Below are 19,121 nucleotides of genomic sequence, written 5' to 3'. Positions count from 1 at the left end.
GGGCACCGGGATTCATCCCCCCCCCACATCCCATCCCCCCCCCGGTACCGCAATGGACGATTCGGGCGTGATCCGGCGGCGGCGCCTGCAGGTACCGGGGGGGGGTAACGGGATCGGATGGGGGGGGACCGGTAATGGGACCGGATGGGGGGAGACAGGTAACGGGAGGGGGGGGGGGGGGGGTCGGTAACGGGCGATGTAGGCCCCGTGCGGGGGGGGGGGGGGGGGGGGGGCCGCACCGAGAAGGACGAATCCGGGAGGGGGGGGGCAATGATGCAGCCCCGGTACCGGAAAGCTCTGTCCGGGGGGGGGATGATGATGATGATGATGTGGGGCCGGTACCGAGGTGGATGCAAGGGGGGGGGGGGGGGGGGGTTTGGGCCCCCCCCCATAGAAATAAGAAGGGCTTGGGGTGCCCCCCCCCATCAATGAGATGGGGTTGGGGTGGGTCTAGATGGGGGGGGGGGGAAGGGCCCCCCCCACCCTTTGGCCCTTTCTGCAGAAGGATCTGCCCCTGCCGCGGAAAAGCAGCAGGTGAGGACCCCCCCGTTGACCCCCATTGCCCCACATCTGCCCCCTATTGCCCCCCATTACCCCTCATTGACCCCTATTGCCCCCCATTGCCCCCTATTGCCCCCCATATCCCCCCGGCCCCGCCCAGGCTCCGCCCCCCGCCCCTCCCCTTTGCAGCCGCCGCTCTTCCCCCCCCCCCCCCCCCCCCGAGCTGCCGCCGCCCCGGAGCCCACCCGAACCTCCCCCCCCCGGGACCCCCCCCCGGTGTCCACCCTCCCCCCCCGGTCCGGCAGCGCCATGTTCCGCCGCAGCAAGAGGTACCGGGGTCCTCGTCCCTATCCCTGCTCCTGCTTCATCCCCATCCTCATCCTCATCCCCATCCTCATTCTCATTCCCTCTCCATCCATATACCTGCTTCATCCTCAGCCTTCATCCATTCCCCATCCCTCCTTCTCCTTCCTCATCCTCCATCCCTCTCCTTCCCTACCCCCTCTCCATCCTCATCCTCATTCTCCCCCCTCCATCCTCACCCTCCATCCCTATCCCCATCCCGTCTGTCCTCAGCCTTCATCCCTCCTCCATCCTCATCCTCCTCCATCCTCATCCTCATCCCCTGCCCCTCCTCCATCCCTACCTGCTCCCTCCTCATCCTCGGCCTTCATCCCTCTCCATCCCCATCCTCATCCCCCCCAGGTCCCTCCCTTCCTGCTCCCCCCCCGCCCCAGGGCACCTTTGGGTGATACCACACACACGGGGGGGGGCGGGGGGGTTAGGGGGTGCCGACCCCCCCCCATAACCCCCCCCTCACCCCCCAGCTGCCGCACGAGCAACCGGAAGAGCCTGATCCTGACCAGCACCTCCCCCACCCTGCCCCGGCCCCATTCACCACTACCGGGACACATCGGTGAGACCCCCCCCCCATAGGGATCCATAGGGACCCCCCCATGGTGATCCATAAGGACCCCCCATAGGGATCCATAGGGACCCCCAATAGGGATCCATAGTGACCCCCTGTAGGGATCTATAGTGACTCCCCATAGAGATCCATAGGGACCCCCCATAGTGATCCCTAAGGACCTCCCATAGAGATCCATAAGGACCCCCCATAGGGATTCATAGGGATGCTCCATAGGGTTCCATAAGGGCCCCCCCAATGGACCCATTGCCCCCTCAGACCCCCAACCCCCCCAGGTAAATTTGGGGACCCCCCACGTGACCAAACCCCCCCCAATCACCCCCAGACCCCCCCCATGGGGCTTCTCCTGCCCCCCCCCTTTGGGTGGGTGGGGTCTTGGAGGTGGGAGGGGCCTGGGCTGGCAGGGGTGACGTCACGATCTAGCCCCGCCCCTTCCCCCCCCCCCCCCCGCAGGCAGCAGCCCCCTGGACAGCCCCCGGAACTTCTCCCCCAGCGCCCCCCACTTCTCGTTTGCCTCCTCCCGACGGTGAGGGGGGGGCAGGGGTCAATGGGGGGGCAGGGGTCAATGGGGGGCAGGGATCAATGGGGGGGGTAGAGATGAATGGGGGGGGGCAGAGATCAATGGGAAGGCAGGGATCAATGGGGGGCAGAGATCAATGGGGGGGCAGGGGTCAATGGGGGGGCAGGGGTCAATGGGGGGGCAGGGATCAATGGGGGGGGTAGAGATGAATGGGGGGGGACAGAGATCAATGGGGGGCAGGGGTCAATGGGGGGGGATAGAGATCAATGGGGGGGGCTGAGGTCAATGAGGGGGGGGCAGAGATCAATGGGAAGGCAGGGATCAATGGGGGGGAAGGATCAATGGGGGGGGCAGAGATCAATGGGGGGGGGATCTGAAATCTGGGGTTTCACCCCCAAACCACCCCCCCTGCCCCCCCAGTGCCGATGGGCGCCGCTGGTCTCTGGCCTCCCTGCCCTCCTCTGGCTATGGCACCAACACCCCCAGCTCCACTGTCTCGGTGAGTCCAGGGGGGCTCTGGGGGTGCCTATGGGGTGTCTATGGGGCTCTATGTGTCTCTATGAGTCTCGGGTCTCTGTGGGTCTTTATGGGTCTCTATGGGGTGTCTCTATTGGTCTCTATAAGGTCTCTCTGGGGTGTCTATGGGGCCTCTATGGGTCTCTCTATGATCTCTGTGTTTCTATGTGTCTCTCTGGGGTCTCTATGGGCCTCTATGGATCTCTATGGGTCTCTCTGTGTCTCTCTGGGCTATCTGTGGGGTGTCTATAGGGTCTCTATGAGGTGTCTATGGGGTCTCTATGGCTCTCTATGGGGTGTCTCTATGGATCTCTGTGGGTCTCTATGGGTCTCCTCTATGGGCTCTCTATTGATCTCTCTATGGGTCTCTATGTGTCTCTATGGGTCTCTCTGGGGTGTCCGTGGGGTCTCTATGTGTCTCTATGGGACTCTATGTGTCTCTGTGGTCTCTCTGGGGTGTCCATGGGGTCTCTATGGCTCTCTATGGGGTGTCTCTGGGGTGTCTCTATGGATCTCTGTGGGTCTCTATGGGTCTCCTCTATGGGCTCTCTATTGATCTCTCTATGTGTCTCTATGGTCTCTCTGGGGTGTCTGTGGGGTCTCTATGTGTCTCTATGTGTCTCTATGGTCTCTATGGTCTCTCTGGGGTGTCCGTGGGGTCTCTATGTGTCTCTATGGGGTCTCTATGTGTCTCTATGGTCTCTCTGGGGTGTCCATGGGGTCTCTATGGGTCTCTATGGGGTCCCTATGTGGTGTGTGTGGGGCGGGCGGTGACGCGGGCGCGCAGTCCTCGTGCTCGTCGCAGGAGCGCCTGCACCAGCTCCCGGCCCAGCCCACACCAGAGGAGCTCCGGTTCCTCTCGCGCCACTTCGGCAGCTCCGAGAGCCTGGCCGAGGACGAGGGGGGGGCAAGGGGGGGTCCTGCCCCACGGCCTCGCTCCCGCAGCCTCAGGTGGGGCGAGGGGGGGCTCGTGGGGGGCAATGGGAGGGGTTGGGGGGGAGCCATGGGGTGATGGGGGCACCAATGGGGGGCACCATGGGGCAATGGGGGTGCTCGTGGGGGCAATGGGAGGGGTTGGGGGGAGCCATGGGGTGATGGGGGCACCAATGGGGGCAATGGGGGCGCCAATGGGGGGCAATAGGAGGGGTCGGGGGCGCCATGGGGTGATGGGGACACCAATGGGGGCACCAATTGGGGCAATGGGAGGGGTTGGGGGGAGCCATGGGGTGATGGGGGCACCAATGAGGGGCAATGGGAAGGGTTTGGGGGCACCATGGGGCAATGGGAGGGGTTTGGGGGTGCCATGGGGTGATGGGGGCACCAATGGGGGGCAATGGGAGGGGTTTGGGGGCACCATGGGGCAATGGGAGGGGTTGGGGGGCGCCATGGGGTGATGGGGGCACCAATGGGGGGCAATGGGAGGGGTTTGGGGGCACCATGGGGCAATGGGAGGGGTTGGGGGGCGCCACGGGGGGCAATGGGAGGGGTTGGGGGGCACCATGGGGTGATGGGGGCACCAATGGGGGCACCAATTGGGGCAATGGGAGGGGTTGGGGGGCACCATGGGGTGATGGGGGCACCAATGGGGGCACCAATGGGGGGCAGTGGGAGGGGTTTGGGGGTGCCATGGGGTGATGGGAGCACCAATGGGGGCAATGGGGGCACCAGTGGGGGGCAATGGGAGGGGTTGGGGGCGCCATGGGGTGATGAGGGCACCAATGGGGGGCAATGGGAGGGGGCTGGGGGTGCCATGGGGTGATGGGAGCACCAATGGGGGCAATGGGGGCACCAGTGGGGGGCAATGGGAGGGGTTGGGGGCGCCATGGGGTGATGAGGGCACCAATGGGGGGCAATGGGAGGGGGCTGGGGGCACCATGGGGCAATGGGGGAACTGGGGGTCACCATCAAGGTTGGGGGTCACCTTGAGGGGACCATTGGGGAATGGGGCCATAGGGAGCACCATGGGGCAATGGGAGCACCAATGGGGGCAATGGGAGGAGTTGGGGGACACCATGGGGTAGGACACAAGGGGGTGATGGAGCCCCCATGGGGAGGTGATGGGGGCACCATGGGGACACTGTGGGTCCCATGGGTGCTGCCCGTGTTGCACCCCCCAGCCCTGGGCGTTCGCCCTCGTCCCATGACAATGAGATCGTGATGATGAACCACGTCTACAAGGAGCGGTTCCCCAAGGTGGGGGCTTCTATGGGGCACTGGAGGAGGTTGGGGGGTCAATGGGACCAATAGGACTCAATGGGACCCAATGGAACCCGAGGGAACTCAATGGGACGCAATGGGACTCAATGGGACCCAAGGGAACTCAATGGGACTCAATGGGACTCAATGGGACCCAACAGGACCCAATGTATCCTAAGGGAACTCAATAGGACCCAATGGGAGCTCAGTGGGACCCAAAGGAGCTCAATGGGACCCAACAGGACTCAATGGGACTCCAGGGAACTCCATGGAACCCAATGGGATTCTATGGGACCCAGTGGAGCTCAATGGACTCAGTGGGACCCAATGGGACTCAAGGGAGCTGAATGGCACCCAATGGGACTCAATGGAACCCAAGGGATGTCAATGGCACCCAATGGGACTCAATGGAACCCAAGGGGACTCAATGGAATCCAAGGGATGTCAATGGCACCCAATGGGACTCAATGGAACCCAAGGGGACTCAATGGAATCCAAGGGATGTCAATGGCCCCCAATGGGCCTCAATGGCCCCCAATGGACCTCAATGGCCCCCAATGGCCCCCATGGACCTCAGTGGCGCCCCCTCGGGTCCACAGGCCACGGCGCAGATGGAGGAGCGGTTGGAGGAGTTCGTGCGCGGCTGCGGCCCAGGGGGGACCCCATTGGCTGATGGAGCCTTGAGCTTCATCCAGCACCAGCTGGTGGAGCTGGCGCGTGACTGCCTGGCCAAGGCCAGACACGGCCTCATCACCGCCGGCTACTTCTATGAGCTGCAGGAGAACATGGAGAGGCTGCTGCAGGACGTGAGCGCGGTGGGGCGCGATGGGACTCAATGGGGCTCAATGGGATGCAATGGGACTAAATGGGGCTCACGGGGATGCAATGGGACTCAATGGGACTCAACGGATCGCAATGGGACTCAATGGGATGCAATGGGACCCAATGGGACTCAATGGGATGCAATGGGACTCAATGGGACCCAACAGGATCCAATGGAACCCAACGGGACCCAACAGGACCCAATGGAACTCAACGGGACCCAGTGGGACTCAATGGGACACAATGGGATCCAGAGGGACTCAATGGGACCCAATGGGACTCAACGGGACCTAATGGGACTCAGTGGGACCCGATGGGACCCAGTAGGGCCCAACGGGACTCAATGGGATCAAACAGGACACAATGGGACCCAACGGACTCAATAAGATGCAGTTGGACTCAGTAGGAGCCAATGGATCTAATGGGACTCAATAGGACCCAATGGGATCCAATGGCACCCAGTGGTTCTCAACAGAACCCTATGGGACCCCCCAGCATCCCCCAGCACTGACCTGACCCCCATGTCCTGTGTCCCCCCCAGGCTTACGAGCGCTCCGAGTCGGAGGAAGTGGCCTTCATCACCCAACTGGTGAAGAAGCTGCTCATCATCATCTCCCGCCCCGCGCGGCTGCTGGAGTGCCTGGTGAGACCCCCAGGACCCCCATTCCCATCCCCATTCCCATTCCCATTCCCATACTCATCCCAATCCCATCTCCATCCCCATCCCCATCCCCATCCCCATTCCCATTCCTATTCCCATACTCATCCCAATCCCCATCCCCATTCCCATTCCCATCCCCATCCCAATCCCCATCCCCATCCCTATCCCCATTCCCATTCCCATACTCATCCCCATCCCCATTCCCATCCCATCCCCATCCCATCTCCATCTCATCCCCATCCCCATCCCCATCCCATCCCCATCCCATCCCATCCCCATCCCCACCCCCCAACCCCCCCCCAACAAGAAACCACCATCACCGTTGCCATAGCAACATCCCCATCCCCATGGCAACGGCACATCCTGGCTACACCGCGGGGACCACACGCGTGTGCCCATCACCTCTCCCTGGCACACGTGTGCTCCCTGCGGGGCACCACATGTGACCCACGTGTCCTGCACACACGTGACGAGGCGTGCGCGTACCTGACACACACGTGACGAGGTGTGCACGTGTCCTGCACACACGTGATGAGGCGTGCACGTGTCCTGCACACACGTGATGATGCGTGCACGTGTCTGGCACACACATGACGATGCGTGCACGTGTCCAGCACACACGTGACGATGCGTGCACGTGTCCTGCACACACGTGACGATGCGTGCACGTGTCCGGCACACACGTGACGATGTGTGCACGTGTCCTGCACACACGTGACGATGTGTGCACGTGTCCGGCACACACGTGATGAGGCATGTGCGTACCTGGCACACGTGTGACGATCCATGTTGGTGCAGGAGTTCGACCCGGCCGAGTTCTATCAGCTGCTGGCGGCCGCCGAGGGCCAGGCCCGTGAGGGGAGGCTCAAGGCTGACATCCCACGTTACATCATCGGGCAGCTGGGGCTGGCGCGGGATCCCTTCCCTGGTACATGCTTAGCACATGCTTAGCACATGCTTAGCACATGCTTAGCACACACCTCGGGGTGGTTACACGTGGGAGGGGGAAGGGTGGGACATGTGTGTGAACGGGGTGGGTGATGGTGTTTTGTGTGTGTGATGGGCTGTGTCCCCACATGTGTGTCCTTGCACATGTATGATGTCCCATGTCCCTGCACATGTGTGATGCTCCATGGCACTGCATGTCTTATCTCACATACATGACACCCATGGCCCCATACACCCATGACACCCATGTCCCAACACACACATGACACACACGCACCCATGATACCCATGTCCCCATACACACATGACACCCATATCCCCATACCCACGCATGACACCCATGTCCCCATACACCCATGACATCCATGTCCCCTTGCACCAATGACACCCATGTCCCATCACACCCATGACACCCATATCCCCATACCCACCAATGACACCCATGTCCCATCACACCCATGACACCCATATCCCCATACCCACCCATGTCCCATCACACCCATGACACCCACCCATGTCCCATGATACCCACCCATGTCCCCCACATGCCCCAGACATGACGCACCTGGAGGAGCGCGACAGCAGCGGCACCAACACCCCAGAGCCTGACGATGGTGCTGAGGTGGGTGCTGGCCCCACGCGTGTCCCCATCCCCCCCATCCCATCCCCCCCCTCCCATCCCTCTCCATCTCCCCCCAGGGCCGCTCCTCCCCTCGCACCAAGAAGCCCCCAGGCGAAGGCGACTTCGAGACCATCAAACTCATCAGCAACGGTGCCTATGGGTGCGTGTGGGGATGGATGGGATGGGGGTGATCACATGATGGCTCCATGGGTGTGTGGGGATGGATGGGATGGGGGTGATCACATGATGGCTCCATGTGTGTGTGGGGATGGATGGGATGGGGGTGATCACATGATGGCTCCATGTGTGTGTGGGGATGGATGGGATGGGGGTGATCACATGATGGCTCCATGTGTGTGTGGGGATGGATGGGATGGGGGTGATCACATGATGGCTCCATGGGTGTGTGGGGATGGATGGGATGGGGGTGATCACATGATGGCTCCATGTGCGGGCAGGGATGGATGGGATGGGGGTGATCCCATGATGGCTCCATGTGTGTGTGGGGATGGATGGGATGGGGATGATCCCATGTCCATCCCCACACTAACACCATCCGTGTGCAGGGATGGATGGGACTGGGATGATCCCATGTCCGTCCCCACACTAACACCACCCATGCGCGGGCAGGGATGGATGGGATGGGGATGATCCCGTGTCCATCCCCACGTTAACACCACATGTGTGCAGGGATGGATGGGATGGGGATGAACCCATGTCCACCCCCACACTAACACCACCCGTGTGCAGGGATGGATGGGATGGGGATGATCCCGTGTCCATCCCCACACTAACACCACCCGTGTGCAGGGATGGATGGATGGGATGGGGATGATCCCATGTCCATCCCCACGTTAACACCACATGTGTGCAGGGATGGATGGGATGGGGATGAACCCATGTCCACCCCCACACTAACACCACACGTGTGCAGGGATGGATGGATGGGGATGATCCCATGTCCATCCCCACACTAACACCACCCGTGTGCAGGGATGGATGGGATGGGATGGGGATGATCCCATGTCCATCCCCACGCTAACACCACACGTGTGCAGGCAGGGATGGATGGGATGGGGATGATCCCATGTCCATCCCCACGTTAACCCCACGTGTGTGCCGGCAGGGCCGTGTACCTGGTGCGCCATCGCGCCACGCGGCAGCGCTTCGCCATGAAGAAGATCAACAAGCAGAACCTGCTGCTGCGGAACCAGGTGGAACAGGCGTTTGTGGAACGAGACATCCTGACCTTCGCTGAGAACCCGTTCGTCGTCAGCCTCTTCTGCTCCTTCCAGACCCGCCGCCACCTCTGCATGGTCATGGAGTACGTGGAAGGTGCGAGGGGAGGGGGGCGCGAGAGTCGGTGATGTGGGGCTGGGGTGTTGTGATATTAGGTGATATGGGGCCGGGGTATCGTGATATATGGCTTGGTATCGTGATGTTAGACAATATGGGGCCAGGGTATCATGATACTGGGACTGGTATTGCAATACTAGGTGATATAGGGCTAGGGTATCATGATACTGGGATGAGTGTCGCCACATTAGGTGATATGGGGCCAGGGTATCATGATATAGGGCTGGTACCTCAATATAGGTCCAGCCAGCGTGATACAGAGGGGTTTATGTCACAATGGGGTGGTTCATGTCACAATGGGGTGACTCCTGTCACGACAGCCAGGTCCACGTCGTGACAGGATGGGCTTGCTCCCCATACAACACCCTCTGGGTCAGGTTCTTGGTGCTCGCTGAGCGGTGCCACATCCCTTGTGTCCCCCCCATATCGTGATACCCCCCATATTGTGACCCCCCTCATATCGTGACCCCCCCCACATGGTGCCCCCGCAGGGGGGGATTGTGCCACGCTGCTGAAGCACATAGGGGCGCTGCCGCTGGAGCTCGCCCGGCTTTACTTTGCTGAGACCGTCCTGGCCCTCGAGTACCTGCACAACTATGGGATCGTCCACCGCGACCTCAAGCCCGACAAGTGGGTCCGGACCCGGCACTGGGGGGGGAGCGGGGGGGGACAGTCCAATGTGTGGGTCCCATCCCCATGTGTGGGTCCCCTCCTGATGTGTGGGTCCCATCTGGATGTGTGGGTCCCCTCCCAACGCGTGGGTCCCATTGCAATGTGTGGGTCCCATCCCAATGTGTGGGTCCCATCCGATGCATGTGTCCCATCCCAATACATCCCAATGTGTGGGTCCTATTCCAGTGCATCCCAATGTGTGGGTCCCATCCCCATGTGTGGGTTCCCTCCTGATGTGTGGGTCCCATCCCAATGCATCCCAATGTGTGGGTCCTATTCCGATGCATCCCAATGTGTGGGTCCCCTCCTGACACATGGATCCCATTGCAATGTGTGGGTCCCATCCCAATGCATCCGGATGTGTGGGTTCCCTACCAATGCATGGGTCCCATCCGGATGTGTGGGTCCCCTACCGATGTGTGGGTCCCATCCGGATGTGTGGGTCTCTGCAGCCTCCTCATCACCTCCTTGGGCCACGTGAAGCTGACAGACTTCGGGCTCTCCAAGATGGGGCTCATGAGCCTCACAACCAACCTCTATGAAGGGCACATGGAGAAGGATGCGCGGGAATTCCGGGATAAGCAGGTTGGGATGGGATGGGATGGGATGGAGATGGGGGAGGGGGGGTTACAATGGGTGCCATCCCCCCTATTCCTGCCCCATAGGTGTGCGGGACCCCCGAGTACATCGCACCTGAGGTGATCCTGCGGCAGGGCTATGGGAAGCCTGTGGATTGGTGGGCAATGGGCATCGTCCTCTATGAATTCCTGGTGGGATGTGTCCCGTTCTTTGGGGACACCCCCGAGGAGCTGTTCGGGCAGGTGATATCCGGTACGGGATGGGGGATGTGGGATGGGGGATGTGGGATGGGGGATGTGGGATGGGGGATGTGGGATATGTGAGCGTTGGGATATAGGGATAGGGGGTGATGGGGATGTGGGATGGGGACAGGGACACAGGGACATGGAGTTGGGCACTTCAGGCACACATGGATGGGGACACAGGGATGCGCTGGGGTTGGCAGCCGTGTCCCTGCGCTCATGTGTCTGTGTCCCTGTATCCCTGTGTCCCTGTATCCCTGTGTCCCTGTATCCCTGTGTCCCTGTATCCCTGTCCCTGTATCCCTGTCCCTGTGTCCCTGTATCTGTGCCCCCATCCTGCCCCAGATGAGATCCTATGGCCGGAAGGGGACGAGGCGCTGCCCCCTGATGCTCAACACCTCATCTCCTGCCTCCTGCAGCCAGACCCACTGCGGCGCCTGGGTGCTGGTGAGACCCCACGGACACCCCAGAGCCCCCATGGACCCATAACCCCCTATGGACCCCATAACCCCCCATTAACCCATAGTCCTGTATGGACCCTATAACCCCCTATGGACCCCATAACCCCCATGAACCCATAGCCCTGTATGGACACAATAACCCGCTATGGAACCCATACCCCCCCCCATGGACCCATAACCCCCCATGGACCCCATAACCCCCATGAACCCATAGCCCTCTATGGACCCCATAACCCCCCATAAACCCATAACCCCCATGGACCCCATAATCCCATTGAACCCCATAACCCTCTATGGACCCCATAACCCCCATTGGACCCCATAACCCCATTGAACCCCATAACCCTCTATGGACCCCACTTAGCCATAACCGTGGGGGTCCTCCCGTCCGCAGGGGGCGCTCAGGAGGTCAAGGCGCATGCGTTCTTCGCCGCTCTGGACTGGACGGGGCTGCTGCGGCAGAAGGCGGAGTTCGTGCCCCAGCTGGAGTCCGAGGAGGACACGAGTTACTTCGACAGTGAGGGGGGACCCACAGCGACCCCTATGGGAGCCCTATAGGACCTTAATGGGACCCCAATAGGGACCCCAATGGGAACCTCAATAGGGACCCCAATAGGGGCTTCAATAGGGACCCCAATAAGAACCCCTAATAAGGACCCCAGTAGGGGCTTCAATTGTGAACCCAATAGGGACCCCTAATAGAGACCCCAATGGGGAACTCAATAGGGACCCCAATAGAGACCCCAATAGGGACATCAGTGGGACCCCAATGGAACCCCTATGGGACCCCTATGAGACCCCAATAGGGACCCCAATGGGACCCCTATGGAACCCCAATGGGACCCCCCCACAGGGGACCCCAATACTGGGACCCCCCCAGTGACCCCAACAGAGCCCCCCGCAAGTGACCCCCCTCCCAGGGACCCCCCCCAGCACCCTCACACTGGGACCCCCCAGATCCTGACATTGACCCCCCCCGGGGACCCCGACATTGGGACCCCCCAGGACCCCAACCAGGGACCCCATCATTGGGACCCCTCCCCCCACTGGGACCCCCCCAGACCCCAATATTGGGACCCCCCCCCCGGTACCCCCACTTTGGGGTCACCCCCCCCTTGTCCCCCCCCAGCTCGCTCGGACCGGTTCCCTCACGTGACTTCCTATGAGGACGAGGACACGACCGAGGATGAGCCCGTGGAGATCCGGCAGTTCTCGTCCTGCTCCCCCCGCTTCAGCAAGGTGGGGGGCAATGGGGGGGCAATGGGGTATGGGAGGGCAATGGGGAGCAATGGGGTATGGGGGGGCAATGGGGTATGGGGGGGCAATGGGGGCAATGGGGTATGGGGGGGCAATGGGGTATGGGAGGCAATGGGGAATGGGAGGGCAATGGGGTATGGGGGGGATTGGGGTATGGGGTGGCAATGGGGAATGGGGGGCAATGGGGGGGGCATTGGGGTATGGAAGGGCTGGGGTTCATTGAGGGGATGGGGGGGTCCCTGGTCCCCATTGGGTCATCGCGGGCATCCTCCCTCTGGCCTCCTGTGTGCACACGTGGGGGGTGACACGTATGTGCATGTGCACGTGTGTTATCTCACATGTATGTGCATGTACACGTGTGTTATCTCACATGCATGTGCATGTGCACGTGTGTTATCTCACATGCATGTGCATATACATGTGTGCTGTCTCATATATGTGCATGTAAATGCGTGTTATCTCACATGTATAAGCATGTACATGTGTGTTGTCTCATGTATGTGCATGTACACGTGTGTTATCTCGCATGTATGTGCATGTACACGTGTGTTATCTCACATGTGCATGTAAACGTGTGTTATCGCACATGTATATGCATGTAAACGTATGTTATCTCACATGGATGTGTATGTTCACACGTTACCTCACATGTATGTGTATGTACACGTGTACACATGTCTGTACACGTATGTGCACCCCATGTGCAGGTCTACAGCAGCCTGGAGCAGCTCTCGCAGGACCCAAAGGGGACCCCAAGAACGCGGCGCAGGGACGAGGGCAGAAGGGAAGGGTTCCCCCCCCGCGACCGATGGCGCACGGCATCCCCTGAGCTGTGAGATGGGGGGTGGGGGGTACGGGGGTATGGGGTATGGGATATTGGGTATGGGATATAGGGATATGGGATATAGGGATACGGGATATAGGGTATGGGGTATAAGGTATAAGGATATGGGATATAGGGTATGGAATATGGGGTCTAAGGGTATGGGATATAGGGTATGGGATATAGGGATATAGGGTATGGGGTATGGAGTATGGGATATAGGGTATGGGATATGGGGTATAGGGTATGGAATATGGGGTCTAAGGGTATGGGATATAGGGTATGGGATATAGGGATATAGGGTATGGGGTATGGAGTATGGGATATAGGGTATGGGATATGGGGTATAGGGTATGGAATATGGGGTCTAAGGGTATGGGATATAGGGTATGGGATATAGGGATATAGGGTATGGGGTATGGAGTATGGGATATAGGGTATGGAATATGGGGTCTAAGGGTATGGGATATAGGGATATGGGATACAGGGTATGGGATATAGGGATATAGGGTATGGGGTATGGAGTATGGGATATAGGGTATGGGATATGGGGTATAGGGTATGGCATATAGGGTATGTGGTATGGGATATGGGATATAGGGTATGGGATATGGGGTCTAAGGGTATGGGATATAGGGATATGGGATACAGGGTATGGGATATAGGGATATAGGGTATGGGATATGGAGTATAGATTATAAGGATATGGGATATGTGATATGAGCCGTGGGACGTGCGCACGCGCTGATGCAGCACTGGGGGGGTCGGTGTTAACCCCTCCCCCCCCGCAGGAAACGCCCCTCGGCCATTGAAGGAGCCCCCCCCGAGGGGGAGGGGAGCCCCCCCCTGGGCGCGCGCCGCCGCTTCTCGGCGCTGCTGGGGGCGCCCGAGCCCCCCCGCAACGGTGCGCATGCGCGCGAGGGGTCCGCGGAGGGACCCGCTGAGGACCCAGGTGGGTACCAGGGGGCGGGGCCAGGGCAGGGGGGCGTGGCCTGAGGTGGGGAGTGGGCGTGACCACGGCGCTTTGCCCCGCCCACCAGGGGAGCTGCCCCCGCCCCTCCGGAGGCCGCGGCACCCGGGGGTGGGCCCCGAGGCGGGGGGGGACAAACGGAGCCCCCGAGGACCCGGGAAGGTCACGAAGTCGGCGTCGGCCACGGCCCTGTCCGTGATCATCCCCAGCGGTGGGTGACGGGGGGGGGACCCCAAATCCTGTCCTGGGACCCCAAATCCCATCATTGGGACCCCAAATCCTGTCCTGGGACCCCAAATACCATCATTGGGACCCCAAATCCCGTCCTGGGACCCCAAATACCATCATTGGACCCCAAATCCCGTCATTGGGACCCAAATCCCATCCCTGGGACACCAAATCCTGTCATTGGGACCCCAAATCCCATCCCTGGGACCCCAAATCCCATCATTGGGACCCAAATACCATCATTGGGACCCCAAATCCCATCATTGGGACCCCAAATCCCGTCATTGGACCCCAAATCCCATCATTGAGCCCCAAATCCCGTCATTGGGACCCAAATCCCATCCCTGGGACCCCAAATCCCACCCAGGGGCCCCTCCTTGGTGTCAGCATGAACTCCCATGGGTGGGGGTCCCTGGTCCCCATTGGGATGAGGGAGCCCTGGGTCCCTATGGGTGGGAGGTCCACACTGGGGTGAGTGGGGGAGCCCATGGTCCCTATGGGGGGTTCCCCATTGGGGTGAATGGGGGAGCCCTGGGTCCCCATGGATGAGGTGTCCCATTGGGGTCAATGGGAGTTCCCCGTGTCCCCATGGATGAGGGTTCCCCGTTGGGGTGAATGAGGGTTCCCATTGGGGTGAATGGGTGTCCCCATGGGTGGGAGGTCCCCATTAGGGTCAATGGGTGTCCCCATGGGTGGGAGGTCCCCATTGGGGTCAAAGGGTTTTCCCATTGGGGTCAGTGGGTGTCCCCACGGGTGGGAGGTCCCCATTGGGGTCAATGGGGATTCCCATTGGTGTCAATGGATGTCCCATGGGTGGTGTGTCCCCATTGGGGTCAATGGGTGTCCCATGGGTGGTGGGTCCCCATTGGGGTCAATGGGCTCCCCATTGTTGTCAATGGGGCTCCCCACGGGTGGTGTGTCCCCATTGGGGTCAATGGGCTCCCCATTGTTGTCAATGGGGCTCCCCACGGGTGGTGTGTCCCCATTGGGGTCAATGGGCTCCCCATTGTTGTCAATGGGGCTCCCCACGGGTGGGTCCCCGGTACCAAGCTGGGTGCAGGGGAGGCCCCGGGCTCCTCCCCCCTCGGCAGCCCCATGTCCCCGCGCTCGCTCTCGTCGGACCCGTCCTCGCGAGACTCGTCCCCGGGCCGGGAGCTGGGCCCGGCCGTGGCCCCTCCCCCCCGCTCCCCCATCGCCATCCCCCGGCCCGGCCGCAAGTTCGGCTTCACCCTGCGGGCGATCCGCGTCTACCTGGGGGACAGTGACGTGTACAGCGTGCACCACGTGGTCTGGGTGAGGGGGGGAGGGGGGTATGTGGGGTGTGGGGTATGGGGTAGGGGATATGGGGTATGGGGTATGGGGTGTGGGGCATGGGATATGGGATACAGGGTATGGGATATGCAATATGAGGTGTGGGGCATGGGGTATGGACTAGGGGTATATGGGGTATGAGATACAGGGTATGGGATATATGGGGTATGGGGTATATAGGGTATGGGATACAGGGTATAGGATATATGGGGTATGGGATATATGGGGTATGGGACATATGGGGTATGGAATACAGGGTATGGGATATATGGGGTATGGGATACAGGGTATGGGATATGGGGTGTGGGATATAGGATATGGGATATGGGGATGGGGTGTAGGGTATGGGATATATGGGATTGTATAGGATATGGGGTATGGGATAGGGGGGGTGCGGGATGTCCATGGTCACATGCTGGTTGCCATGGCAGCACGTGGAGGAGGGGGGCCCCGCGCAGGAGGCGGGGCTCTGTGCCGGTGACCTCATCACTCACGTCAATGGGGAACCAGTGCATGGGCTGGTGCACACCGAGGTGGTGGAGCTCATCCTCAAGGTCAGGGGTCACCCCGGGTCACCCCGGGGTCATGATGGGTTAGGGGCTCCTAGAGGTTACACTGGAGCCATAGGGGTCACACCGGGGTCAGGGGGTCATGCTGGGGTCACCCTGGGGTCATGATGGGTTAGGGACTCATAGGGGTCACACTGCGGCCATAAGACTATGGGGTCATAGGGGTCACACCGGGGTCAGGGGTTCACACTGAGGTCATCCCAGGGTCATGATGGGTTAGGGACTCATAGGGGTCACACTGGGGCCATAAGACAATGGGGCCATAGGGGTCACCCCGGGGTCATGATGGGTTAGGGACTCATAGGGGTCACACTGGGGCCATGAGACAATGGGGCCATAGGGGTCACCCCGGGGTCATGATGGGTTAGGGACTCATAGGGGTCACGCTGGGGCCATAAGACACTGGGGTCATGGGGTCACACCGGGGTCATAGGGTCACCCTGGGGTCACCCTGGGGGCATGATGGGTTAGGGGCTCATAGGGGTCACACTGGGGCCATAAGACACTGGGGTCAGGGGGGGTCACGCTGGGGTCACACCGAGGTCAGTGCTCGTGACCCCACACTACCCCTAGAGCGGCACCAAGGTGCTGGTGACCACGACACCGCTGGAGAACACCTCGATCCGGCTCGGGCCTGCCCGGCGCCGCGGGGCCCGGACCAAGATGGCGCGGAGGAACCGGAGGGGGGGCACCGGGGGCGGCCATGAGAGGTGGGAACGGGAATGGGGGGAGGGGGAATGGGAATGGGGGAGGGGAACCGGGATTGGGGGGAGGGGGAATGGGAATGGGGGGAGGGGGAACTGGGAATGGGGGGAGGGGGGAATGGGAATGGGAGGAGGGGGAACCGGGAATGGGAGGAGGGGGAACTGGGAATGGGGAGAGGGGGGAATGGGAATGGGGGGAGGGGGAATGGGAATGGGGGGAGGTGAACCGGGAATGGGGGGAGGGGGAACGGGAATGGGGGAGGGGGGGAACGGGAATGGGGGGAGGGGGAACCGGGAATGGGGGGAGGGGGGACGGGAATGGGGGGAGGGGGAATGGGAATGGGGGAGGGGGGGAACGGGAATGGGGGGAGGGGGAACCGGGAATGGGGGGAGGGGAACCGGGAATGGGGGGAGGGGAACCGGGAACGGGGGGGGGGGAACCGGGAACGGGGGGGGGGGAACGGAAAGGAGTGAGTCCTCCCCTCCGCTAGGCGGCGCAGTGCGCTGTTCCGTCACCTGGCCCGGCAGGCGTCGCTGCTGCACACGAGCCGCTCGCTGACGTCACTGAGCCGCTCGCTCTCCTCCTCCGACAGCCTCCCCGCCTCCCCCACGCATGCGCGCGGCCGGGACCCCGCCCTCCCGCCGCGCGCCGCCGACGCCGGTACGCGGCTGCCATGGCAACGGGATGGGGAATGGGGGGTTACTATGGGGGGGGGGACGGACCATGGTAACGGGGGATGGGGAGGGGGTCACCATGGCAACGGGATGGGGAGGGGGTCACCATGGCAACGGGATGGGGAGGGGTGGGGGCCGGACGGACCAAGGTAATGGGTAATTGGATGAGGGGGTCACCATAGGGGTGATGGGAGGGACCATGGTAACAGGGGAATGGGGGGGGGGGGGTCACTATGCGGGGGGTGTCGGCAGGGATCATGGTAACAGGGGATGGGGAGGGAGTCACCATGGCAACGGGATGGGGAGGGAGTCACCATGGCAACGGGATGGGGGGGGTGGAGGGACCAAGGTAAGGGGGGATTGGGTGGGGGAGTCACCATAGGTTGGCTGGGATGAACCATGGTAACAGGGGATGGGGTGACCATGGCAACCGGATGAAGGGGTGGAGGGACCATGGTAACGGAGGGCACGTTCATAGAAAAGGGGCGGGGCTTACGTATCAGAGCGAGGCTGATGGGGCGTGGCCATCCCGATGGGGGCGGTACCAATGGAGGGGGCGTGGCCACGGCGGGGGGGGGATACGGGAGCCTCGTGTTCCCAATCCCCATCCCCGTCCCCGTTGCTCCCGTCCCGCAGCCCCGTCCCCGCCCAGCAGCTCCCCGGGCTCCAGCGCTCCCCCGTCCCCGGCGGGGCCTCACCTGCGGCCGAGCTCCCTGCAGGGGCTGTCCCCGAAGCTGCAGCGCCAGTACCGGGCAGCGCGGTGCAAGTCTGCGGGGAGCATCCCCCTGTCCCCCCTGGCTCACACCCCGTCCCCACCGGCCGCCTCCCCTCCGGCCTTCCCGGCCAAGCTGCACCCCAGGGCGGCCGAGTCCCCACGACCGACCCGACGGGGGGCACCGGACAAAGCGGTGGCAGCCGGAGGGGGGGGAGCGGCTTCAGCCACAGCGGCCGGAGGAGGGGGGGGGGGACCCCGCAAAGGGAAGGAGTTCGGGGGGGACCCTGCGCTGCAGAGCCCGGCTGAGGGCACCGAACGGGGGGGTCGGGGCCCCCCCAAAGCGCTGAGCCCGGTGCAGGAGCACGAACAAGCGCGGAAAGGGGGGGGGGGCCGCCCCTGTGCCCATCGTGGTGGTGGGGCCCGGAGCGGGGAGTGGGGCGGCGGGGGGGGCACCCCCAGGGCGTTGAGTACCCCCCCCACCCATCACTGTAAATAGAAGAGGGGGGGAACCCCCGTGTGTAAATAAGGGGAACTCCCCCCCCAAGGTGTATAATGGGGACCCCCCCCGGGTGTAAATGAGGGGGAACCCCCCGTGTGTATAATGGAGACCCCCCCGCAGGGTGTAAATGGGGGGGACCCACCATAGGGTTTAAATGGGGACTCCCCCTGGGTGTAAATAGGGGGACCCCCCCTCCCCTCCGCCGGGTGTATAATGGGGACCCCCGCATGCGCCCCCCCCCAAAGGGATGATGCTGTGAGCCACCGTGACGTCATCACCCCCCCTTCGCTCTCGCTATGCAAACGATCTCCCCCCTCCCCCCAGTCAACGACGGGGGGGGTGGGAG

The 19,121-nt window shown here is 62.0% G+C and overlaps 1 protein-coding gene across 1 annotated transcript; it reads left to right on the top strand.

Annotated features, from left to right (window-relative positions):
• Positions 1–52: 52 nt before the first annotated feature.
• Positions 53–18,772, top strand: MAST1 (microtubule associated serine/threonine kinase 1). Its single transcript, XM_034072094.1, has 27 exons — positions 53–91; positions 503–534; positions 1,329–1,417; positions 1,883–1,955; positions 2,370–2,448; positions 3,253–3,416; positions 4,583–4,658; positions 5,261–5,467; positions 6,025–6,126; positions 6,943–7,072; positions 7,647–7,714; positions 7,792–7,874; positions 8,841–9,049; positions 9,562–9,700; positions 10,195–10,327; positions 10,408–10,573; positions 10,909–11,010; positions 11,419–11,541; positions 12,154–12,263; positions 12,989–13,113; positions 13,896–14,056; positions 14,145–14,285; positions 15,363–15,595; positions 16,045–16,167; positions 16,756–16,892; positions 17,378–17,547; positions 18,198–18,772. The coding sequence occupies exons 1-27, from the start codon at positions 53–55 to the stop codon at positions 18,770–18,772; spliced, it is 3,789 nt and encodes a 1,262-aa protein (XP_033927985.1).
• Positions 18,773–19,121: the final 349 nt, after the last annotated feature.

This window comes from Melopsittacus undulatus, chromosome 23 (genome assembly GCF_012275295.1).
Source record: "Melopsittacus undulatus isolate bMelUnd1 chromosome 23, bMelUnd1.mat.Z, whole genome shotgun sequence".
Classification (NCBI taxonomy): Eukaryota; Metazoa; Chordata; class Aves; order Psittaciformes; family Psittaculidae; genus Melopsittacus; species Melopsittacus undulatus.
This window is presented reverse-complemented; position numbering and strand designations above follow the sequence as displayed.